The 26,296-nt window shown below is 42.0% G+C and overlaps 1 protein-coding gene across 1 annotated transcript; it reads left to right on the top strand.

The window, feature by feature from the left end:
* The first annotated feature begins 3,820 nt into the window (after positions 1–3,820).
* LOC149017871 (Pentatricopeptide repeat (PPR-like) superfamily protein) lies at positions 3,821–9,561 on the top strand. The gene is made up of 2 exons (XM_089152206.1): positions 3,821–6,367; positions 8,394–9,561. Exon 1 carries the CDS (start codon positions 3,953–3,955, stop codon positions 6,239–6,241), a length of 2,289 nt encoding a protein of 762 aa, XP_089008332.1. The 5' UTR covers positions 3,821–3,952; the 3' UTR covers positions 6,242–6,367; positions 8,394–9,561.
* The last annotated feature ends 16,735 nt before the right edge of the window (positions 9,562–26,296 follow it).

Consider the following 26,296-nt stretch of genomic DNA (forward strand, 5'->3'; position numbering starts at 1 on the left):
TCTTCAAAAGGCACTTTAAAGAATTATACCATAAATCATATCCCTGTAGGAATCTGAAAAGGGTTTGGTGAAGCTTCGGTGGTGTATGGTGAAATAAAACTTTCTCATCAACACTCATGGCTTTGGCTCTGGAGTATTTATGTCTTATTCAAATTTTTTTACTATTGGGACTAGCATTGCCATATTGCTAGATAGAGTATGGGACATCATGGACCACAAACCACAGGGCAATATGATCGTTCTCAGTAACTTGCAGTAGCTGCCATGTAATAATTAATCAGAGACATTTAGTCCCATGCGCGTCTGAGGAGTTGGGCTTACCACTATTCTGAATCGTGTAATGGTGAAACTGTGAAAGTAAGGATTGTGTGGACAGTGTCACCGTGCTAACCCTGCCCAAAAACTGCTAGTATAGTGATTGCTCCAAACCTAGAGTTCTTGATCTTTAATTGGTCGCGATAGAGGTCTGTACTCTTTTCACTATGTATTTGGGTTATCATTGTTCTGTATCGTGTAATAGAGAGAGTAAGAATTGTGATGGACAATGTTGACGCCGTACCAACCCTATGTAGTGACCACCTCAAAACTTGAGCTGGGGTCCTGTACTTATGATGATTGTATTCTTCTCGTATTTCTCCATCAAACATTTTGAAGAAGGTCTATTTCTAATTCATCTTATCCATGCTCAGAAGTAGACCTCTTCTTATATATGTGATGAAAGGTTATGAATGAGCACAATCTTCTAAGATCCAAACCTAAAACTTAGGGGTCGATAAAAACCCTATTGGCCAAAACTGTCTCTAACTTACCTCAACTTTTTTATCTAGAGAATGGGTTTGGGTTACAAAATAACAAACCCTAGGTCGGATACTATCTCGATGGATTAGCTCACGTGACAAACACCAACATTTCATAACTAAGAAGTCTAAGTATCCTTAGTGCCATTAATCCCCTGTATTCTATCGTACCGGGTAATTGACCAGTCAGCATTTCTGAGCCATCGGTTAGTGGGACCCACCACACATGCGCTTCGCTATCGAATGATTACTCGTTGGAGGAGAGAAGGCCTGAAGGAAGGAACAGGAAGGGTCCAGGCAGGCAGCCGAAAGGCGAAAGTTTCGGTAAAGCTTTATTTACTATTCAAAAAAGCTGTTTCAGTTTTCCGACCATCTTGATATATTGGTGTACCTTGCTGGGCCAGGAGGCCCATGACTGGCCCATTTTTCGTGGCCCATTGTTTGGATTCTCTTTTTTAACTTTCCAACCAACCAAACCACCCCTGACCACTCCCAATGCAAAGCTTTCCTTCTCTATTACACATCTCATTTTCTTTTCATGACAGAATGTGAATCGTTTTATGTGGGATATTCTATCGATTATATGGAAAATAAAGTGGAGGGCCTGGAGGCAAAATGCATGTTTTGCCTTTTCTTCTTTTTCTTTTCCAAGGCTCCAAAGGAGACAATAGTCTTGATTACCACCTTTTTCATCTTTTTCTCCAAGTTGTCTCTTTCAATGTTCTCCAATTATTTAAGAGCTGAGTTCTAGGGTTGTTCAGCATATTTACTCTTCTTAATGGATTAGAGTTTTTAGTCTTTCAACATTCGCAGAAGATCTTTTAAGAATGTTCAAATCATTATTAATAATAGATCTGCTTTTGACACAATGGTGGTAGCTTTTTATGTAAATGTAATAAAATCAGTCAGATTTTGAAGTTCAACCCTGCATTCCTCCATACTGTACTAGTGAAATCAAAATCTTTTAAGTATTTTCTTTTCTTATTTGATATAGGATTCAAGAACATAAGCTAAATCTTCATAAGAGATTAACTTGTATATAGAAAATGGTATAAAACAACCGCTAGCTTCTCATTTTGGCTAAGTTAAATTTGAGGCATGGGCCATGATGTAGACAATTGAAGAGGCTTGCATTAAAATAAATACTTGAAAAATAATACCCTAAAGTTGTTCTATCAAATCCTCCATCAATCAACGAACAAAAAAGATACCAATAATGGATAGGTTTCTAAATATTGTCGTGTACTGTCACACTTCCACTTTTTTCTTTTACCCTAAACTTGGGTGAATCCAGATCATCTTCCCGTCGGGGGAGCACACATGGCTTCCTGACCACAAAAACTTGGGTTTGCTCTAATTTAGTCTGGATTCATGGCTGGCCTTCCTTTTCACTCTTGATCTGTCATGCTCATTCACACCCTAATTATTACAAAGTCCAACCCTAGAATGTCAACGTCTATATAAGTATATAACACTAAAGCACAATCATTGTAAGGCTTTTCCGCTAGCATGTACCTAATGTGTTTGAAATTCTAGCACAACTGGATTGGTCATAATCAAATTTATATGCTTATTCACCCTATCTAGCTAAATGGAATCAAAGGTGGAAGTTTGGCCTTGTGGGCTTTACCTATCCTAACTTGTTCTATTTGGGCTCAAGTTTTTAGCCTTTGATGGCAAATATTCTGAACTTGAATTGGGCCATGGAACAACTTTTTGTCGAAATTCGCTAAATTTCGGTGGACAGTAAACCGAAAAGGTTGGTGTTAAGAAAACTTAACTTAAATGCGGTGGATTAACAAAGAAATAAAGAAGAAGAAAGATATCAGAGCAAGACACCAAGGTTTACTTGGTTCGGTCCAAAGACCTACATCCAATGATGAGTTGAACACTTACCAAGCTCATGCAATCATCAAATAGCAGAGAAGGATTACAGCCCTATAATCTTGTGAGATAACTCTATACATGGACAAGAAAGGTAATCAATCAAGACTAGGAACAACTACACCTGTTATCATAGATGAATCGTAGCTTCAACCTTTCCTTGAGCGCACAACCAAGAGTATCACAGAGACACATTCACGCCCCAACAGCAAGAGCTGTTAACCACCTCCACGAGAGTCAATCACACAGCCAAGATCAAAGTTAGAGCATGCCAACCAAAGCCTCTTGCTCGCAGGAAGAACAAGAACCAGAGAAACCGAGAATGAGAGAAAAGAGAGGAGAGAGAGTGTTTCGATCCAACTGAAACCAAAAACCCCAAATCCCAATTACATACCAAGTAACAAAAGGATTGAAATTATACACTTGCCCCTCTAATTAATACATAAGACATAGCCTATCCTAAGTACAAGTAAAAAGACCAAAATGCCCCCTGTTTCATATACAACAGTTGGCGAAAATGATATTTTCCAAAAATCGTTGATTTTTCTAGCGAACTAGCAAAATGCAAGCAAAAATCACCATAGAACCTTGCCGGTATCTCTCATTTTCGTTCGAATCCTCGAATCAATGGTTGAAACTTTAAACCATGGAACAAGGAACACCGATATGAGGATGAGGAGTACGAAAGGGAGAACGGGAGAGGAGGAGAGAAATATTTGTAGTGGCAACACATAAGTGGGTCTGGTTTCTGACATTTTTGAATCACAAAAATCTAGCAAGTTTTTTAAGTTTTGCAACTCTAATAGTTGTCAGAGATGCAAAATAAACATGAAATCAACATGCAAAGAGATTGAAAAAAAAATCAATACCAAAATGTTATTTTATTTTTAACGCCATCTACATTTATATTTTCTCCTACGTTAAACAATTGGTTTTTCATATCATTATTAGGGTTTGGCCAGAGTCAAGAACAAGGCTAATTAGGGATAAAGACAGGGTCAACACATCTCAACCTCACTCAATTAGGGGCGATTAGAATTTAGAATGGGATTGGTTTGGTCCATCAGAATTCAGACAATAATTTTAAGCCCCTTTTAAGGGTGCATGTAAGAAATTGAAAAACAGAAGTTTTGAAATTTACAAAAAACCGCCCAAATAGCAACTGAATTCACAAAGTGAAACCCCAAAACCTAGCGAGCCAGAAAAACGAGATTTTGTGAATTTTAATCCACCTGGTATGCGCTTGCGCTTCTCCATTGCTGCAACAATGGATGTTATTTAGAGTTCGGGTTCGTAATGGCTCCACTCCAGACATGAAGAGGCGTTTCCTCTCGTTCTCGCATCTTAGCTTGCCGGTTCTCACTTCTTCTCAACTGCGTTCTCCTCCTGGCGTTTTCTCATTCTTCTCCATCAGAAGTTTGAGCCACAAGGTTTCCTCCTTGGGCCTAAGTGGTACCAGCAGGCCTTTCCCAGATTATTCACCCAAGAAACAAACAATTAAAGACACGGAAATCGTTCTCAACATCTCCACGGCTATCAAACAGCGACGCTACGAGCCACTTCGACGAATTTTAAAGCCTTTTGAATCCAAATTCAGGCCCGATCACCTCATCTGGGTCCTTCTGAGAATCAAGAACGATTACGAATTGGTTATTGATTTCTTCAATTGGGCATGCTTGCGCAGGGAGCCGACTTTGGAAGCTCGATGCATTGTAGTTCAGATAGCCGTTTCTTCCAAGCATCCGAAGACTGCTCACGAACTTATTCGTGATTTCTGGACGAAACCTAACTTAGATATTAGCCAGTCTTTCAGACATTTTGTCGAGCGTTTGATATACACTTATAAAGACTGGGGTTCAGATCCCCTCGTCTTCGATATTTTCTTCCAGGTACTTGTTGACGTTGGGAAGTTTGATGAAGCAAGGAACCTGTTCGATAAAATGTTGAACTATGGGGTGGTTATCTCTGTCGATTCCTGTAACCTCCTACTTTCTCGCTTGTCGAACACCTCTACAGGGATTGACGTCGCCTTGAAAATTTTTAGTGAGCTCCCTGATACGGGTGTTTGCTGGGACACTGCATCATACAATATTATAATCCACAGCTTCTGCCGTTTAGGGAAAGTAAAGGAAGCTCACTTGCTTCTTAGTGAAATGGAGTCGAAAGGCTGCGTTCCTGATGTTATTAGTTACAGTACTCTCGTGGATGGCTATTGTCTTGCTGGGGAGCTACAAAGGGGACTTGAGCTCGTAAGGGAAATGGGCCTTAAGGATTTAAAGCCAAATGCATTTACCTATAATAGCATTATAGTTTTCCTGTGTAAGAACTCTCAAGTAGTTGAGGCAGAGAGAGTGTTGAGAGAGATGATTAGTCATGGCATAGCTCCCGATAATGTGGTGTACACTGCCCTCATAGATGCTTTCTGCAAACTGGGTAATCTGCAGACCGCATATTGGCTCTTCAATGAGATGCAGAACAGACAGATTCTTCCTGATAACATAACATATACTGCCCTTATTTGTGGGCTTTGTAGATGTGGAAAGATGGTGGAAGCAGACAAATTATTCCAAGAAATGTGTGATAAGATGTTGAATCCAGATGAAGTCACCTACACTGCAATAGTGGATGGTTATTGCAAGGCTGGTCAGATGAAAGAAGCTTTTGTTGTTCACAACCAGATGGTTCAGATGGGTCTTACCCCAAACATTGTCACATACACTGCACTCGCAGATGGTCTCTGTAAACAGGGAGATCTGGAAGCTGCAAATGAACTTCTCCATGAGATGTGTAGTAAGGGTCTGGAACTGAATATATACGCATACAACTCACTTATTAATGGTCTTTGCAAAGTGGGAAATATAGGGCAAGCAGTCAAGCTTATGGAAGACATGGAGTTAGCAGGGCTTCATCCAGATACAATTACTTATACCACAATAATGGATGCTTATTGCAAATCCGGACAGCTGATTCAAGCTCATGAGCTCCTTAGTGAGATGCTGGATAAAGGTCTTCAGCCATCAGTGGTAACATTCAATGTGTTGATGAACGGGTTTTGTATATCGGGGATGCTGGAAGATGCTAAAAGGCTGCTAACTTGGATGCTAGAGAAGGGCATCAAGCCAAATGCAACAACATATAATTCTCTAATGAAACAATATTGCATTGGAAATGATATGAGGTCCACTACTGAAATCTATAAAGGGATGTACACTCAAGGGGTAATTCCTGATAGAAGCACCTATGATATTTTGATAAAAGGGCATTGTAAAGCAAGAAACATGAAAGAGGCATGGTATCTTCACAAAGAGATGGTTAGTAAAGGATTCCATCTCCGAGAGAGTTCATATAATGCACTCATCAAGGGGCTTTTCAAGAAAAAGAGATTTACTGAGGCAAGGGAAATATTTGATGAGATGAGGAGTGGAGGCTTTACTGCAGATATAGAAATATACAATTACTTCGTTGACTTAAACTATGATGAGGGGAATATTGAAAGGACCCTCGAGCTGTGTGATGAAGCAATTGAGAATTTTCTTGTGAAGAAGAGTCAAGGTGAATGAAGGTATGGCTTTATTCAATTGATGGTGATGCTTTTAGACCATTGGTGGCTCTGTTGAGCTCTTCAATCCGGATTTTCATGAGGACAGATGCCTTCAGCATACTCATATTGTTGATTTATTACCACAGTAAGTTCTAAATCCTCTGCTCCTACAACACAGGCCCCACTGTAACATCAGTTTAGATATACAAGTTAGTGTTGTACCCACAAAGTTCAAATGTATAGATAAATTGTACTTAACAGCTTCTTTTGATATTTGGTCTTTTTTTGAACCATTTATGTGTAAAGCTACAATTTCTAGGAAGTCATCAATGCTTCTTGCTGGATGTTGAAGAAATTTCTATATAGAGCTGTCTATGTAAGGAGTTGGCCCCAGTCACTTAAAATCAACAAAATCTAGAAATCAAAAGTTGAAGAGGTCAGGAGGTTTAAGTGTTCCTTTCTTAACTTTTTATGGTTGAGAGTTCTCAACAAGCAAAGCTTTTGACTTTGTGCCCCCATAATATGCTAGTTAGTGACCAGATCTTGTCAGAACAGGATTTGTGTTTCCTGCCACGTAGGTATCAAAGCTGTCACGAAATCACTAATATGTCAAATAGTCCAGAATGAAAAGGCAGGGGTGTTGCCGTATGGGTGTGAATACTAATTTTTTTTTTAAAATTTTTATTTTACAATCTTGGAATCTTGTTTTTCTGAATTTGCATTTTCAAACCCATGACTCTATTTGACCAAAGGAGGCCTCGCGTGAGAAAGCAACTCTAGCATCCTAAATCTTGTGAACAATGAAAGAGCTACGGATCTCTGGTGAGAAAAGAAGTTGCTTACCCACCCTATGGAGAGCCCTCAACCAAGGCCTTCCCACCTAGACCTCATTAGCTGCCATATCCCCACTAATCCTAACTGCGTCCTATGCTGGAATGGTTCAGAGGACCTCGACTTCTTGTTCTTCACTTGTCCCTTTGCCCACTTCCTCTGGGAGAAAGCCCTCTTTCCCATTTAGACACTCATTTGGCTTTGCTCGAGATTGGTCATGGATCTTGAGATCCTTTGTTGGCAATTCTATTTGCGATCGTGTTGGTAAGCTGGTCTTCGGTGCCACTGTCCACCACTTGTGGTGGGAGCACAACCTTAGGAATGGACTTCTAGATCTAGATCGCTGGAGTTGATTTGGAAAGCCATCTGCTTTGATGTCTCCGCTAGTTTCAGTTGGTTCCCCACCCCCTTGTTATAGACACCCCACGGAAGTCTCATTGTTGTTACCTGGGGTTTGAGTTCTCCTCTCCAGCTTCCTCCTTGAAGGCTGGTCGTCGATCCCACATCCCCCCTCCCCAGCCACAATTTCCCTCCCTTTGGGGCTCTCTAATGTTAATTTTTATTCATTTAAAAAGAAAAAGAAAAAAGTTAAGAGTGGCGAGAAAAACTCTGTTCTCGCTCTCTCTCTTCATCTATGTAGATGAGAAGAGGTATCCTGTTCTACTGAGGGTTTTTTGGGTAGATGTTTTGTGTTTCTGATTCTGATATTAAGTTGATCTTAACATTGGAGACCATGTATAGGAGAAGTTTATTAGGTTAATGTGTGAGAGTGTGATTATGTGATCTTCATCCCCTTCCACAGCATCTTTTCTGTTTCCACTCTATCCCACCCTACCCCACACCCCCTTAAAAAAAAAGTAAAACAATGCTCCTCATGTTTGTCCTGTTTTTGGGGTTTAAGCATGTTTCAAGAATACTGGGTTTATCTTTAGCTTGTTTTGAGTTGGCTTTTGGGAATCTGGTGTTCTGAATTCCTTTCATCATAAGTCTAGTTAATAACCTCTCTTCCCCCCTCTCCTACCCAAACCCAACCAAAAAAGAGAAAACAAAAGAGAGAGAGAGAGAGAGATATCAAAACCTTTTCTTATTCTATTAAGAAGCAAATTTCTAACGTAACTTTCTCAATGTCAAATTAGTAGTTGTTAGAAACTAGATTCTTATGCAAACATTGTTTCCTTTCTTATCTGTTAACTTGACCCTACAAACTTATTCCCTGATAGAATGTCACTAACACAGCACAGTTGCTGGCACGTTTGTTTTGATGTTTAAGTTACCCACAAATTTTGTATCCTTATTTCTTTTTTCACTTGGTACCAACCTCCGTTGTTTTCTTGCCACAGATAGAATCACCATTTGGGCTGGTATCACAATCTGCTCATCCAGGTGAGATCTTTATTTTGTGATGGGTTACCATTTCTGAAGCTTGATTTCATGAGCTTTCGATGTTAAAACAAAGTTGAAAACTTAGTCCCGACTCCAGATAATCTGATCCACATCTGATGATATGATCTGATGTATTTTTGTAATGGATTAGCTGATCCTCTGTTTGTATTCTTGTGTATCAGTTGATCCTTTGTTTGGATTGTCTGAACCAGAATCATCCAGAACAGTGTCATTTAAGCTTTCACATGATACTGACCTTGATCCTTTTTTGCATTAGAAAGTAAAAAAATGAGCAACGCATCCCCCCAAAATTATTTCTTTGAGGACTATTCCCCTTAACCCCCATTATTTGGAATGATTGAGGAGATGCAAGCCAACCTATTAACAATTGTGAACCAAATAGAAGGAATTACCAGCATCAGATCCTGGGGGCATCACAACTGCCACATGCTGCTGACAAGGCAACTGAAAAATTACAGGCTACTAAGCCTTTGGTTCCAGTACTCCTGTTAAATTCATTAATAGAAGTGAAGCTTCTCCTCCCATTTAAAAAATTACTTTTTTCCTTCTTTTTTTTCTTTCTTTCCCCTGAAATTAAATGTCTACACCTGAAATGGTAGAAAATATGAAGGTGGTTGGGTAAATTGACTTGGGCCCAAAATTTATTATCTCAAATAGAGGGTCCTTTATCTGTTTCACTGTCTTTGGTTACATTAGCCTTCAATGTGGCTGGAATGAGCCAGCCATCCTGCTAAGCCTATCAAATGGCAATCCTCAAACTTAGGCCACATTGCAAGTTCAATTTTATGTTATCTTTTATTAACCACGGACTTCCCTTATTAAACAATATAGTTGCAACTATGTCTGATATGCTGTGGAACACTACTATTTAGTGGATTCACTCTGCATGAATATTTCTACTGATCATCCTACATATACTCAATGATTCTGGAGAGTTTGCTCGATTTCTTTTGTATGTGATTTGTGGTTGTTTTGAATATGTGAATTGCAGTGTTATCTGTAAATGCTGTTCCTCTAGTGATTCCCTACCACTATGTCCATTTAAGTGACAGCCCATCAATTAGTTTGTGCTTGTCAGCCAGGTCCTTCCTGGTGGTTCGAGCTATTAGGGTTTTTTTTTTTTTTAATTTTAATTTTTTTTAAATGTTTGAGGAGCCATACCTATGTATTTTGAATTATAGTTTTCACTATTTGTGTGTGTATATATATTTTCAAGAATTGCCTGAAATTCACTATTTAAATCAAATTGTCTGCCTCAACCACCCCTCCTTCTCTCACCTTCTCTGTCTCTTTCTCTAAATAGAATTGGCTGGGTTGAGTTATTTGACACTCTTGTTATGTGGCCCTCTCATGTGCTTTTAATTTGCTCATTCTGAGGTACTGATTAGAGTAGCGGGCATTCAGTGCATATTGCTCTCCAGGAAGCACTTCAATTCTGCAATTCTGTCAAGTTCTCTCTAATTTTCTTCCTGTATTCATGGTATCCTAGTATCAACAATCAAGTGAATAAATCATAAGGTAGGTAAACATGCTTTTTTGTCTTTTTTTTCTCTGTGGGCTAAATATCTCTTTTTGTTCATGGATGCAGTTGAGTTCTTGTTGACGGAGAGTACTTAGTTTGGTGGGACGGACTATAACCCTTTTTTTAGAATGAGTTTGACTTCTATTGTTTTTTTTTTCTGGGTGAATAAATAATTTAATTAAAGACAAAAACCAAAGAGAAAAACAAAGACATACAGAGAGAGAGGGGGGGGGGGGGGGCAGCAGCCAGTCAAGAGGAAGATTGGAAAGAGGAGGCGAGACTCCAGGAACTAACAATCAACCTATTCCTTGGAGAGTCAATAACTGGGGGATGGGTGAAAGAGAGAAGTCTAGATGAAACATAAAAATAGATGGCATTCTAAATCAATCTCGGGATCGGGATTTGGAAGTCCATCTTCTCATGTTGCGTTCCCACCACAAATGGTGGACGGTGGCAGCAAAGACAAGCTTCAACTTGGTCGCAAATTGTTGTACCAAAAAAGCTTCTCAGAATCCAATTCCAACCTTTGGCAAATCCAAAAGTACGTCTCGATCTAGGCCAAATAGAAGCAAGAGCTAAGGTCCAAATAGAACGGGAGAAGGGACAAGAGAAAAAAAGGTGATCTAGGTCCTCTGAACCATTCCAACAAAGAATACAATTGGGGTTGACTAGGATATGGTGGCTAATGAGGAAGGATTGGGCGGAGAGGGCGAGGTTGAGAGCTCTCCAAAGGGTGAGGGAATGGCGGGGAATTTGGCATTTGAACCAGACAAGAGGGGTCCAAGGGACAGGGGAGAGGGGGACCTAAGGAGGTTCTAGGTAGAGGCGGTAGTGAAGGTTTGGTATGGGAGGGGAGTGAAATGGTGAGGTCAGAAGCAGAGGACGAGAAGGGGGGAATGGAGTTCCATACTTGTGTGAGACTGGGGGGGGGAGAGGGGGGCCAACAGCCATTATAGATAAAGGATGAGAGGGAGATAGCTTTTGGGATGCGAGTATCGTAGACAACACGGGGGCCAAGAATAGTGAGCAATAATACCCATCGGATGCTAGGGATCAAGCCAGAAGATGTGGAGGACCTAGAGGAGATTTGGACAAAAATAGCAGAAAGGGCTCAAGGTTGGAGGCTTAGGAGCTTCTTCTAGATCTAGGAAGAGTTGGAGGGAATCGGGACAGTCCAAATGGAATCCGATTTAAGAAGATGGGAGTAAACCTAGGAGACCTAGATGGAATTGTGTTTAGAGGCGATTTTCCAGATGAGTTTTAGGTGGCAAGCCAAATTAGCATCAAGTATGTTGCGGACTCCAAGGCCTCCTTCAATTTTAGGGCGGTAGGTCGCAGCCTAACTGATAGGGTGAAGGAATCGGGAGGATTTGTGACCTTTCCAGAGGAATGCACAGAAAAGGGATTCCATGGTATGGATGGTAGATTTGGAAAGGAAGAAGATGCCACACTAATAAAGGTATGATGATTGGAGAATAGAATGGATGAGCACCATTTTGCTAGCAAAGGAGAGAAGTTTCCCTTTTCAGAGTTGGTGCTTAAGCATCGGGGAACAGTGGTGGCGGGTGAGTCTACCAGGGATAAGGGGGAGGCCGAGGTATGTCATAGGAAAGGAATCGAGCTTAAACCCAGAGAGCTGCAACAGAGAGGAGCAAGCAGAGTCAGAGATACCCGAAAGGAAAATGGTAGATTTCTCAAGATTAACTCGAAGGCCAAACAAGGATTCAAAGGAGGAGATAGTGGAGAGGATAGAGGAGATAGAGGCGTGATCAGCCTTGGAGAAAATCATGAGATCATCCACAAAAGCAAGATGGGTAAGCTTGAGAGATTTACACTTAGGAATGGGGGAGATGATAATTTGATCGGTCTTGGATTGGAGGAGATCGAGAAAGGACTTCTAAAGCCAGAGAGAAGAGATAGGGGGAGAGTGGGCAAACTTGATGGATACCTACCTTTGAAGGAAAGAAGCTAGCAGGGGATCCATTTGTGATAATGGAGAAATGAGGGGAAAAGATACAAATTTTAATCCAGTGGACAAAGGAGGGAGGGAAACCCATAGCGGAGAGGACCTTGTTAAAGAAGTCCTAACGGATGGAGTCAAAGGCTTTGTGGAGGTCAACCTTCAGGAGGGCGGCCCGAGAGTGGGTAGTTTTATCGAAACCTCTGACAATTTCCACACAGAGGAGAATATTATTGGAGATATTGCGGCTGGAAATAAAGGTAGACTGGTCAATACTCATTAGCGAGGGCATAACCAACTTAATACGGTTGGCGAGGACTTCGGAGATGAATTTGTAGAGGAGATTACAAAGGGACATGGGGCAAAAGTCAGAAAGAGAGGAGGCACATGGCTTTTTGGGAATAAGACAGAGGAAAGTTTAGTTAATGAAGGAGAGTTGGGAAGGTTAAAGAAGAAACTACGAATAGCATGAACAAGGTCCTCCTTAATGAAATCTCAGGCAGCAAGGAAGAACCCATGCTAAACCCATCAGGGCCAAGGGCACGATTAGCTTTGTGAGAGCGGATGGCGGAGGGGATTTCCCCCGAGGAGGGGATGGAGCAAAGAGAGACCAAAAAGGAGGAGTCAACAAATTTATTAAGGATGGAAGAGGGAAGAGAGGGCTAAGAGGGAAGAGGAGGAGAGAGGAGCCTAGAGAAATATGAGATAACTTCAATCTTAATACTAGGGGGGTCATAGATCCAAGAGCCACTACTAGTAAGAAGACAAGGAAAAGAATTGAAGTTGAGGCGAGCTTTAAGGGAGCGATGGAAATAGGCAGTATTGGCATCCCCAAGCTCAAGCCACTTGATTCTCGATTTTTGGCAGAGGAAACTCTTCTCCGAGGAAGCAAGGGTAGAGAGATTCTGGGAAAGAGACATTTCTTCCTCAGCTAGGTTCGGGTTAAGAGAGTCACTTTGGAGAAGGGTTTGGACCCTAGAGAGTTCTGATCGGCAAGGGGAAACCCTAGAGGGGATATTGCCAAAGGTAGAGGAATTCCAGGAACGGAGGGCAATCTTGGTAATCCTGAGCTTATGAGCGAAGGCCAAGAGGGAGGTAGTGGTAGTGCACCAGTTGTGTCACGACCCCAGTTTTCACAGGCTTGGTGGGGCCCTCATTATGGACATTTAACTAGGGCACGTGACAGTTCATTCCTTAAAATAAACCTGTTTTTAACTACTAAAACCAGACTAAACATTCTTTAGACCAAACAAACAACCTGTCTGATAATTTGACTCATACACATATGTACACAGTCTAAAGTCCTGTTATACTTACATTTGACCTTACAACAGTGTTTAGTAAAGTACATACAGTTTCAAAGAAATATATACATTCACAGTTCATTCAAACTAACATTAGTTGCAACAAAAAGAAAATGTTCCCATCTTCAACTTTAAAGGTACTGTCAAGTAGCAGCACCCTTGCCCTTATCGCGTGTCTGAGGACCTATCAACATTTTCAATAATGAGCTTTGCGGCCCAGTAAGCAATATAGACAACCATGTAAGTAAGTTAGACAGTTCATCATGCATCAATAATCATATAACATCATACATTCCAATTTTTCCTTTCGTTTTCCTTTTCCATTATCCTTTTCCATTATCCTTTTCCTGCTCATTTTTCCTTTTCTTTTCTTTTTGCTTTTTCCTTTTACTTTTACTTGCATTTCAGTTATCTGACATTATAATCTTGAGCCTAGGCAAATCCAGAGGATGCACATATCTCTTCACCACCGAAGTGGCTTCAGTCTCTTCACCACCGAAGTGGCTTCGTCTCTTCACCACCGAAGTGGCTTCGGTCTCTTCACCACCGAAGTGGCTTCAGTCTCTTCACCACCGAAGTGGCTTCAGTCTCTTCACCACCGAAGTGGCTTCTGTCTCTTCACCACCGAAGTGGCTTCTGTCTCTTCACCACCGAAGTGGCTTCAGTCTCTTCACCACCGAAGTGGCTTCAGTCTCTTCACCACCGAAGTGGCTTCTAGGCACAAGGCCTTGTACACCTCGTGGATTGCCATCAGCATAGACTCAATCTTTTCACTTTTCAGTCTTGCTTCATGCCTTCTCATTTGGGTACATAAGTACCAGGACTTACAGAAGCCATTACATTTTATTCCTTTTTCTTTTACTCTTTTCATCTTCAATTCCAGTATTGCATTACCATGCTCTGCCCATTTCAATATACATTTTTCATTTCAATCATCATTTAGCATCATATGAGTAAAGCTGGACACAACTTCATACAATTCAATCATTTAAACATGAGAGCATGATATCATTCAATCTCATCTGAACACAGTTCATGACATTCCATCATTTACATATGAAAACATGATAATTACATTTAACATGCATAAACATCCTTGCAAATTCATGATTAACAGTTCAAACACACTATCCACATTCCATTTCAACCAATTCAATCTAATCATTGAACTATCATCAAATTCCATGCATTTTGTTCAATACACAAATTGCATCATCGAATAAATAACATAGACTTTATGTTGCCATGTGCATGCTACATATCTATTAAAGAAAAACACTAACTTATCATACATAGGTTGGTCAATATTACTTACCTGTTCTGTGTGTGTCCTAACCTTGGTTCCATCATAATCCGCTCTCCCTGCATCTCGATCGATCAACGGCAATTACGAAAACGCAGGAGCCAACAGGGAATTTTTCCCCTTTTTATATTATTTTCTCTCTCATCTTCATTTTCTCTCTCCTCTTCCTTTCCTCTCTCCTCCCTACGGTTTTCCTCTCTCTCTTCTCTTGTTTTATTCCACTTTCTCTCCACTCATTCTCTCTCCTCTTCTCCCCACTTCTTCTCTCTCCTCTCCCTTTAATGGCTTCCCTCCACTTTCTCTATTTCTCTCATTTCTCTCCTCTCTCTCCTTTGCATTAACTCCTTCTCTCTCCTCTTCACCACGTTCTCCTCTAAGGCCTTTAATGGCTTCCTATTTCTCTCTTACTTCACTCCTCTTGCTTCTGTTTTGATCTTCTTCTCTCTCCACTCCTCTCCTGCTTCCTGTAACGTTTCTTCTCCTCCTCTTACGGTTTCACCTCCTCTCTCTCCTCCTTCATCTTCTTCTCTTTTGTGTCTTCTCCACTACGCAACAGCAAGCTTATCCATTTCTTAAGTCGGTCTCTTAAGTCGGTTAATCATATAAATATATAATATATATATAATATATATAAGACATATATATATTGTACATATAGAATATATTTAATTAAATAACTAATGGGCTTTGATCTGGGCTTGTGGGCCCGCTGTAATATCTTATGCAGGGCCCACTTTCAGGTGCTAATATTCATACCTCTAGGTCCAGAAATTTACGCTGATCATTTCCTCGCTTTCGGTTCAGTCTAATTCCACTGTTGTGGGACCCACAAACGATGTCTGACCTCGATCACAATGACACGTTCGCCCACAATAATAAAATAATACTAGAAAAAGATGCGGGGCATTACAAGTTGAGTCCAGACGGCTTGGACAGTGGGGAGGAAGGAAGGGTTGGAGGTCCACATATCAAAGAATTTGAAGGGTTTGAGACCAAAAAAAGGGAGATCTAGAAGGTGGAGGTGGCAAGGGGAGCGGTCCAAGAGAAGGGGGAGAGAAGTGGATGGGAAGCAGGGAAGTGAGAGATTCAGGTATCATTAACTAAAAAGTGGTCAAGTTTGGAGGCTATACGGGCAGCTCCACTTTTGCAGTTTTGCCAAGTGAGGCGATGGCCGAACCAGCAAAGATCAAAGAGGCCCACATCATCTATCCAAGAGTTGAAGGCTTCAACCACCATTGGGTCTGGCGGGCAGCCACCAACCTGTTCATACGAGAAACGAACAATATTAGAGTCACCTCCAATACCCTAGGGCTGCCCCACCATGGAGGGGGGGGGGAGAGAGAGTGGAGGTCAGCCCAAAGTGGGGCACGATCAGAGGAGCGATTAAACCCATAAACGATGGTGAGGTAGGGGGTTGAGGAAATAGAAGTGCATGAATTGGGGAGAGGAGAATAGGAGAGAGGGTTGGAATTTAGCCAGGTCCCAAAGAATCCAAATGTGACCATTAGGAGAAAGAGAGGAATTAAAGAGGAAAGACCAAGAGGGGGCTATGGAAAGGGCAATCCGACAGGCATTGTCACTATGAGCGTGGGTTTCAAGAAGAGCACAAAAGGAAGCTTTTGAGTCATGGAGAATGTGCTTGATTTCGATTTGTTTAGCAAGGGAATTGAGGCCTCTTACATTCCAGATGAGGATGTCCGTCATTTAAATAGCTGGGGGGGGGCATCAAAAGAGCTACTAGGGGAGGGGGCATCAATTTGCAAATTAAAGTTAATCAATTGGCCTTCAAAAAAAGAGGGGGAGGGAGTCTCACACAAAGAGGAAACCAAAGGGAAGGGGGATTCAAAAATGTTAGGGTCAATAGTGGACCCTGAACAAGAGTAGGTAGGTTTCAAAAAGAATTTTTTGTTCTTGTTTAGGGGCGTTGAAGGTGGTTTTAGAGGGTTCTGAGAATGTTTGAATAAGAGGATTCGTGTGGGTTAGGGGGAGTTGGGTAGAGGTGTTAACTGGAGTGGTTTGATGAGGTGGGCCGAAATTTGATTGGTTCAAAGGCCTTTGGACAGACACAGGAGGTTGGGTTTTATGGGTTGGGCTTAAAAACTGAGGCCCATAGGTAGATAGGTAGTAAGGCTAGTGGGGGTGTGTAGGTTTAGAGGGCTTGGGTTTAGTTGGTTCGAGGGCCTTGGGTCAACATAGGGGGATTGGGTTAAGTGGTTTGGACTGAACGAAGGCTGAGGCCTAGGAGGATTTAAAAGAGGGTTAAACGTGGGCTCGGGGTAACAAGTCGAGAGCACAATACCAGAGACGGAGGCACGACTTTATCTATAAAGGGGTTAAAGAGATGTGGTTTAGCAGGTTTAAAACTCGAGGCGTGAGAAAGAGGTAGGTTAGATGTAGGGGAAAGCATAGATGGATGGCTAGAAGAAGAAGGTTGCAAAAGGCTAAAGATTGAAACGTCAGCTTGACTTGTGAGAGAAGGGAAAAGTACATGTTCAACATTAGAGATCTGATCGTTAAGGATTCGCGGCGACCAAGAGGGAACAAGCCGTCGGTTGGTAGTGGCAATGGAAGTGGCGACGACCTCGGGAGGAGCAACAACATCGATGGATAGTAGGTAGTTAGGCACTGGAGTTGCAGGGGTCATGGTAGAGGCTATCAACGTCAGGTTTTCTACAAGTGCAGGGGTACGGCCGATTTTCTTTTTCCTTTTTCTCTAGTAGGTTTTTGCAGTGGGAGGGCCTATCAGAGAAGCAGCAGCAACGATAACATCTGAAGTGATGAGGCTTAACTTGTCGAGTAGAGAGCTTGGAATAGGCGATCTTTCCAACAACATGCAAGCTTTAAGTGACGGAGATGAGATTTTGGCAGCGAGAGCATCCAGCAGAACCACCAGTCAATCGGCGGAAACAAAGGAAGTAAGCGTAGGCATCATCGAAAGAACTCTAGCATCAGTGGCAGGGTTATTCAACACTCTGGTAAAGGCTTGAGTTTCATGACCGAAAGATGAGCAAGCGGAACATCTGGCAGGGATCCAATCGTACGTGATGATTTGGCTGTAGTGCAAACCGAAATCATCCTCAATGGAGATGCAAGGGGGAAGTGGTTTGGAAGCAGACACTTCAATACAAATGCAAGCATAGGACAGGTGCTCCAGCTAGGTCTTCAGGTTAGATCGAAGTGGGCGACCAACAACAGAGCCAATACGACTAAGGCATTCTTGATTCCAAAATTCCAGGGGAAGACCAGGGAGGTTGATCCACAGGGGAAGGGAGCTAAAGTCGACCCTGTGGAGAGGCATAAAGGGCTCCCATGATTTTATGAAGATAAGGGATTTCCCCACAAACCAAGGAGAACCTTCGAGAGCTTTGTTCTTACATTCAGCAGAGGAGAAATTGAATAAGAAGATACCATAATCGATTACAAAAGTTTCCATAGATCCAAGAGAGTTCCATTGCTTGGAAAGAGAGGCTTTGACAATACCAAGGGGAGGCCAAGGGCTAAGGAATTGATTGAGGACAACCAGTTTCCAATGGAGAATACCAGATTCAGTAGCTGAGGAGGGCAGCGGATCAGGGGGATAGGATCATTGGAGGAGGGAGAGATGTATGGAGGGTTGTAGTCGGTGGAGGAGGGGGGGGTTGGAGGTAGAGGAGGAGAAGAGGGATTTTCAGGCTAGGGGTGGTTGACGGGGGAAGATGGAGAGGGGTTGGGGGGGGGGGGGCAGGGAGGTGGAGGGAGGAAGAGAACCTTCGGAGGTCATCTCTTCCAGGACTACTAGTTTATTATTAAGGCATCAACTTTTGTGTCCTAAATTCTCTTTCCAGAATTCTATTCAAGACATGAGGATCAAACTTTTTTTTTTTTTTTTTTGATGAATATTAAATTATTGAAAGCAAACAAGAGAGCATGTACAAATGGGGAAAAGAGGGGGGGGGGTAGAAACCAGTCAAGCATGAGATTGGAAAAGAGAAGATAGACTCCAAGAACTAACAATCAGCTTATTTATTGGAGAATCACCAATAGGGGGTGGGGAAGAGAGCGAAGTCTCGACGAAACATTGAAATAGATGGCATTCCAAATCATATCTTGGGATCGGGATTTGGAAGTCCTTCTCAAATTACGCTCCCACCAAAGATGGTGGATAGAGGCTGCAAAAACAAGCTTACCCACATGGTCACAGATAGAGGCACCAAAGTTTCTCAGGATCCATTTCCATTCTCGAGCAAAGCCAAATGAACATCGCGATCTAGGCCAAATGGAGGCCAGGGCTAGGGTTCAAACAGAGAGGGAGAGCGGGCAACAAAAGAAGAGATGGTCAAGGTCCTCTGAACTATTCCAGCAAATTGTACAATTGGGGCTAGCAGGGATGTGGCGGCTAATGAGAAATGCTTGAGTAGGTAGGGCGAGGTTAAGGGCTCTGCAAAGAGTTAGGGAATGGCAAGGGATGTGCCCTTTAAACCAAACAAGCTAGCACCATGGGACCCGGGGGGGGGGTAACTAAGGAGGTTCCAAGTTAAGGCGGTGGAAAAAGGGGTAGAAGGGAATTGAAGCCATTTGATGCGGTCTTCAGTGTGGGGTGAGGGGGGGAGGGAGTTCCAAACCTGTGTGAGACTAGGGTGAGGGATGGTGGACCAAGATCCAGAGGAAATAAAGGTGGAGAGGGGGTGGGTTTTAGGATACGAGAATTGTATATAGTTCTGGGGCCAAGAAGAGTGAACAAGATACCCATCGGATGCCAAGGGTCGAGCCAGAAGGAAGTGGAGACACCGGTAGAAATCTGGACAGAAATGGCGGAAATAGTGCTACCACGGAGGAGCAAGAGCTTTCTCCAGATCCAAAAGGGGTTAGAAGGAAGGGGGGCAGTCTAAAGGGAGTCATTCTTGTGGAGATAGAAATATACCTAGGAGACTCAAATGGAATCGTGTTTGGAGGCAATCTTCCAGATGAGTTTCATAGGCAAGCCATAATCATATCAGAAATACGGTGGATTCCAAGACCTCCTTCAGATTTGGGACGGCAAATGGATTTCCAAGAGATAGGGTGGAGGAAACGAGAAACTTCTTGGCCTTTCTAGAGGAAGACACAAAAGATGGATTTCAAAGAGTGGATGGTGGATTTGGGAAAGGTAAATATACCGCACTAGTAGAGATAGGAGGATTGGAGGCAGAATGGATGAGCACCACTCTCCCATCAAACGAAAGTAGCTAACTCTTCTAGAGTTGGAGCTTTTTCCGAATATGATCAAGCATGGGGGAGCAGTGGTGGAGAGTTAGCCTACTTGGGATAAGGGGGAGACCACGATAGGTCACAGGGAAGGAGCCTAGGGTAAACCCAGTAAGCTGGAGGAGGGAGGCAGAGATGCTAGAGAGAAAGATGGTGGATTTCTCAAAGTTAACTCTAAGGCCTGAGAGGGATTCAAAGAGATAAAAGGGTGGAAAGGATAGATGAGATAAAGGAATGGTTAGCTTTAGAGAAAAATATGAGGTCATTCGTGAAGGCCAAGTGGGTGAGCTTCAGGGATCTATACTTGGGAATGGGAGAAATGAGCATTGGATAAGTTTTGGATTGGAGGAGGCTGGAGAGAATTTCAAGAGCTAAGGTGAAGAGATAAGGGGAGAGGGGACATCCTTGGCAGATACCGACTCGAGAAGCAAAGAATCCAGCAGGGGAGCCATTGGTGATTACTGAGAAATGAGGGGTGGAGATACAGGTCTTAATCCAGTGAATGAAGGAGGGGGGGGGGAAGCCCATAGCCGATAGGACTTCGCTAATAAAGTCCCAACAGATGGAGTCAAAAGCTTTGTGGAGACCAACCTTCAAAAGGGCAACTAGGGAATGAGTATATCTATCAAAACCTTGGATGATCTCAACACATAGGAGGATTTTGTCAGAAATGCTATGGCCAGCAATGAAAGCAGATTGATTGGGGCTCACCAGAGAGGGAATGACCAATTTAATTCGATTGGCCAAGACTTTGGCGATGAATTTATAGAGGAGGTTACAGAGGAAAATGGGGCAAAAATTCGAGAGGGAGGAGGCACCAGGCTTTTTAGGGATGAGGTAGAGGAAAGTATTATTGATGGAGGAAAGCTGGGAAGGATTAAGGAAGAAGTTGCGGATAGCATGAATGAGGTCAATCTCAATGAAATCCCAAGTGGCGAGGAAGAATCCCATACTAAAGTCGTCAGGACCAGGAGCCCTATTAGCTTTATGGGATCGGATGTCGGTACGGATCTCCTCAGGGGAGGGGATAGAATAGAGGGAAGATAAATGGGAAGGGTCAATCAAACTTACACTTGCCTTCACTTAATTTTTACTTGGTGATAACATTTTACCTTCTGACTTCTATTGTTACTTGAATCGTGGACTTCTATTGTTGCTAGCAGCATGGTTTTGGGGGGTAACTTTGCCATGTCACAAGTATTATTGTATTGGTGGCTCTGAGGAAGTAGGGACACTTTGATGGATGGCACAATCAAGCCTTCCACCTTTCTGGTGTTAACAAGTAAACCAGGTAGCCATCAGGGACTTGTCTCAATGCACTTTCCATTTTAGAAATGAATAAATCATACTAAAGTTCTTTTAATTGTAAAATAATCAAGACGTATTCGTGTTTGAATGAGTATATTCTCTTCACAATAATAGCGAATTATACATGAAATGTTACCTAATGTGCTCCTATTAATCAGGAAAGTAATCAAAATGATTTACAATATTTTACAGAATAATACAAGATAGGAAAGATGAAGTGGGAAGATAATGTGATGAGGATGGTGATGTAGGAGAATCTTGGTGGATAATTGTTGATGTGGAGAATCTTGATGTACATGGAAAGATGAATTGGGAGAATAATCAATAATGTGATGAGGATGGAGATGTGGGAGAATCTTAGTGGATAATTAATGATATAGGGAATCTTGGTGGATAATATTCCCCCTCAAGTTGGAGCATGAAGATATTAAACACTCAACTTGGAAAGTGACAAAACTGCTTAGCCAAGCACTTTAGTGAATAGTTTAGCAAGTTAATACTTGGAGGAGATTTTACATGAATTGATGAGAGTTATGAGACCTTGTAGTTGTTGTTCATGAACTAAGTGACTATTAATCTCAATGTGTTTCGTGTGCTCATTGTAGACTGGGTTTGCAGGAATGTGAAGTGCAACTTGATTGTCACATTATAAAGGAACATGAGTGCTAAATGAGAGGTCAATATCACGAAACAAATAAGTTTGCAAGTGGCAACAGCCACAACACGATACTCGGCCTCTACAGAGGAATGAGAGACAATATGCTGCTTTTTAGTTTACCACAAAGTCAAACTTGTACCCAATAATATACAATATCCGATCATAGAGTATCGTGTCATCAAGCAACTGGCCCAATCAAAGTCACTATAAACCTAAGGTTCTAAGCTACCAGTAGTAGGGAAATGAAGGCCCTACCTAAGTGTAGTCCTAAGGTACCTGAGTAGGTGATGAGTAGCACAAGATGAGTTGATGAGGCTGGTGCATAAATTGACTGAGTATATTGATTGTTTGGTGATGTCTAGTCGTGTAGCTATGAGGTAAATCAGACGTCCAATAAGGCGCCGATGTATAGAAGGGTCTGGCGGTAGGGCACCCTCTCCAGTAGATAATTTCAAATTTTGTCATAGGTGTGTCACATGATGGACCTAGTGTAACCAGAGTCACTCAAAATATCAAGGACATACTTATGTTGGCATAAGAATAAGCCTTAATTGGAACCGGTAGCCTTAATTTCTAAAAAAATATTTCAGTTGACCAAGGTCCTTGATGTGAAAGGTACTTTGAAGTATATTCTGAACATCTTGTAGCAATGAAGCATCAAAGCTGGTGATGTTATAGCGATCATAACATCATCAATATAGAATAAAAGAAATATGATTGTAGAACCTTAATGAAGGATCAATAGTTGAATGGCGAAAGCCAATGTCACACAAACCCATTGAAAACTTGGAAGACCATTAGCCAGAGGCTTGCTTGAGGCCATAAAGTGACTTATGAAGACAACAAATAAGGTTCAATCCCCTTTCGTTGATATCTTTGGGGTGGAGTCATGTCACTTTCTCATCCATTTTACCATGCAAAAAAGCATTATTGACATCCATTTGTTGGAGGGGCCAACCATGAGCAGTAGTGACAGCCAATATGACACGGCCAATGATAAGCTTGGCTACTAGAGCAGAAGTATCATGAAAGTCAACGCCCTCAATTTGCATATAGCCCTTGGCAACAAGGCGAGCTTTGTAATGTTCAATAATGCTATTAGAGTGATGAAATCCTTTTAGAACCAATGACATGCTTCCTTGGAGGAACTGGCACAAGAGAACAAGTAAGATTGTGAGATAAAGCCAGTAATTCAGATTGCATAGCATCCTTCCAATTCATGGTGCTTCATTGCCTCAGTAAAAGTGGCAAGTACCTTTCATAATTTCCTCTATAATTCCACAGAAATCACAAACTAGAAAATCACAACATCTTCATCTTCACCTTCAGGAAAAGCAATAATTGCATTGTGGAAAATCCGGGACTGGGGTCTCAGTTTGAAGTGAGGAGTGAAGGGGCTAATGCTGTGATATACTTAATTCGAGGTAAGCCTCTAGGTCGAAGCCATTTGCAGTGAAGCCGGTGACGGTAGTGCTGAAAGGATACTTGGCGGTGCATGTGGCATGGGAGAGGACAAGAAAGTAGAAGAAACTTGAACCAAAGAAATGGTGAGAAAGGATAGATATAGCTTAGACTCTGTATCTAGTATGACCTCAAAGAGAGCTGTCTGAAAGGTAAGTATCCATGTAGCTGACCCATTTAGTTGGGGAAAGGCTTCTTCTTCTTGTGTACGTAGGATCTCATCAGAAAATCTACCCACGATTCCTCCTTGATTGCATCCATAATTCTGAATTATAGATTGAAAGCAAAGGGAAGGTAGGTTTGAAACCCTGTCCTTACTAACCTTCCGAGAGCCTTCTTGACTAGCATTTCCACTGGGCTTGTTCGCTTGATGGGTCTTGGTCACTGCTAGTTAGCTTCACGTTCAAGCTCTATCTCCTTCCTTCCCCCTTTTAGCTCTTAGGTAAGTAAGCTCCTTGCTCCTTCTCCAGAAGCTAATCCAACCCAATACAACCTGTCTGGCCTCTCACAATCTTGCCTTTCTACCTTCCCGGATCTTAAGCGTCTAGTAGAAAGACCGGCTTTTGCCAGGCGGAGCGGTTGCTTAATTGCTTCCCGTCTTCGTAACCTAACCCTTGCCCAATCTCTGACCAAAGAGTGAGTTTGGAGTCTACTGTTTTTCCCTACGGGAAATGAGCTTTCTTTTGGGTCTTGGACCCATATTCCAGGTGGCGACTCCCCCTTTCCCATCCTTCAATTGAGGGAGGCGAATTGTATGACCTTAATGCCCAATAATGACCGACAGTCAGCCAGGGACCCATTCGGCGTGTGCTTGGCGCGTGTAAGAACCGCACACCCTGGGCAATGGCGCGCGCGCATTGTTGGAAATGGCTTACTATTGGCCTCGGACGCGTGATGACATAGAGGCCTACGTGAAGACTTGTCTTTTATGCCAACAAGACAAGGTGGAGCAACAACCACCTTAAGGATTCTTAGAGCCACTCCTTATATCAGAGAGACCATGGGAGAGTGGCTCCATGGACTTCATCAGTGCCCAACCCAAGTCAGAAGGATGTGGGTCAATAATGGTGGTTGTCAAGAGATTTTCTAAGTATGGTACAGTTGTGGCAGCCCCAAGAGACAGCACGGCTGAGGAGGCAGTTAGCCCCAAGGGACAACATGGCTGAGGAGGCAGTTTAGGGTTTAGGGTTTTAGGGTTTCGGGTTTTGGGGTTTTTCGCCGTGATATAACAACCCATTGGATTTAGGCTCTTTTTGGTATCAATTCTCATTCTCTATTATGCCTATTTGAAAGAAATAAGTACAAGAATTCTTTATTGTTCAAGAATGACAAATGTTTTGGTGAATTTTGTCAAAAATAATTTATGAAATGAAAAATAAGTTTGGTGTCAAAATAAAAAATTGTTAGAAAATGATAGTGAGCAAGTGAGATAAGAGGGAAAAAGTATGTTTTTTACTTTATATAAAAGAATGTGTATTGACTATTTTACCCTCATCTTAACTATAAAGTGTGGAATTCCGTGATTGGTTAGGTATTTTAAGGAAGTTTAAATTGAGTAGGATGAGGGAATATTATTCCTAGAATAAAGGGAGTCAGTTACGGCTAAATTAACTCCTATTTAGGTTTAGTTTCTTTTCTTGAGAGTCCTAAATTATTGTAGCCTTGTTTTTAGGGATTCCTAGTTTGTTGGGGAGAATATTTCTCCTTTCCTTGTATATGTACCTGGGACTTCTCTTGACAAAATAAGAGATTTTTCTTCCTAATTAACTTCATGGTATCAGAGCAATAAGATCTGAACCATCGTCTCTCACTCTCCAAACTCTCAACCATCGTCTCTCACTTATCAAAATCTCATGTCTACCGAAGGGAAAACCTGTTTTTCATCAGAAATCACATCGATTTCTGGAAATCATGCTGCCAACAATCATAGCAGCGCAGACAGTGTGCAACTTCAAATTACTGGTCACAAACTCAATGGCAACAATTACATACAGTGGTCACAATCAGTCATGATGTACATCTATGGGAGAGGAAAAGATGAATATCTTACAAGAGGAGTCACTCCTCCAAAGGCTGACGATCCAAAATTCAGAAATTGGAAGATGGAAAACAACATGGTCATGTCTTGGTTGATCAACTCAATGACCAATGAAATTGGTGAGAATTTCTTACTCTATGGCTCAGCCCATGAGATCTGGGAAGTAGCTAAAGAGTAATACTTGAGCAAGGAGAATACCTCAGAGATTTTCGAGATTGAATCAAAACTCCAAGATCTTCGGCAAGGAGATCTCTCAGTCACTCAATACTACAATACCCTCACTTGATATTGGCAAAGATTGGACGTGTTTGAAGAACATCAATGGCGTTGCTCAGATGATGCAAACAAATTCCGTGAGATTATTGAGAAAAAGCGGATATTCAAGTTTCTAATGGGACTCACTAAGAATCTTGATGAGGTTCGAGGACGAATTCTAGGAATGAAGCCTCTGCCTAACATTAGGGAAGTATTTTCTGAGGTTCGTAGAGAAGAAAGCAGAAAAAGGTGATGCTTGGAGAATCCACCCTAGTTTCAGGCAATGAAAACTCTGCCCTAGCTGCACGTGGAACACACTCTCATAACAGCGACAATAGACAACGGAAGGGAAGACCATGGTGTGACTATTGCAAGAAACCAGGTCATTCACGTGACAACTGCTGGAAAATCCATGGCAAACCAGCTGACTGGAAGCCTTCAAGACCTGCCATCGACAAAGAAAGCCGAGGAAACCATGTCTTTGTAGATGATCAACCTCCTTCCACCGATGCCAATCCTTTCAGCAAAGACCAACTTGACATGCTGGAAAAGGATGATTACTCAACAAAATTCTGCCATCAGAACATGATCTTTAGCACAAAAAGGTAACTTCTCATGTTCCCTGATTGCAAATTCAGAAAAACAAGACTCCTGGATTGTAGACTCTAGGGCATTGGATCATATGACTGGAGATGCAAACCTCTTCCACGAGTACAGCCCATGCTATGAGAATCTCACAATAAAAATAGCAGATGGGTCTCTCTCTAAAGTGGCAAGAATAGGTTCAATCATTATCTCAAAGGACCT

This window comes from Hakea prostrata, chromosome 4, assembly GCF_041222555.1.
Source record: "Hakea prostrata isolate BN-2017 chromosome 4, UWA_Hpros_2, whole genome shotgun sequence".
Lineage (NCBI taxonomy): Eukaryota > Viridiplantae > Streptophyta > Magnoliopsida > Proteales > Proteaceae > Hakea > Hakea prostrata.

Excerpts from the sequence above, each read along its gene's own strand:
- LOC149017871 (XM_089152206.1), top strand. The coding sequence starts at position 3,953 with ATGTTATTTAGAGTTCGGGTTCGTAATGGCTCCACTCCAGACATGAAG.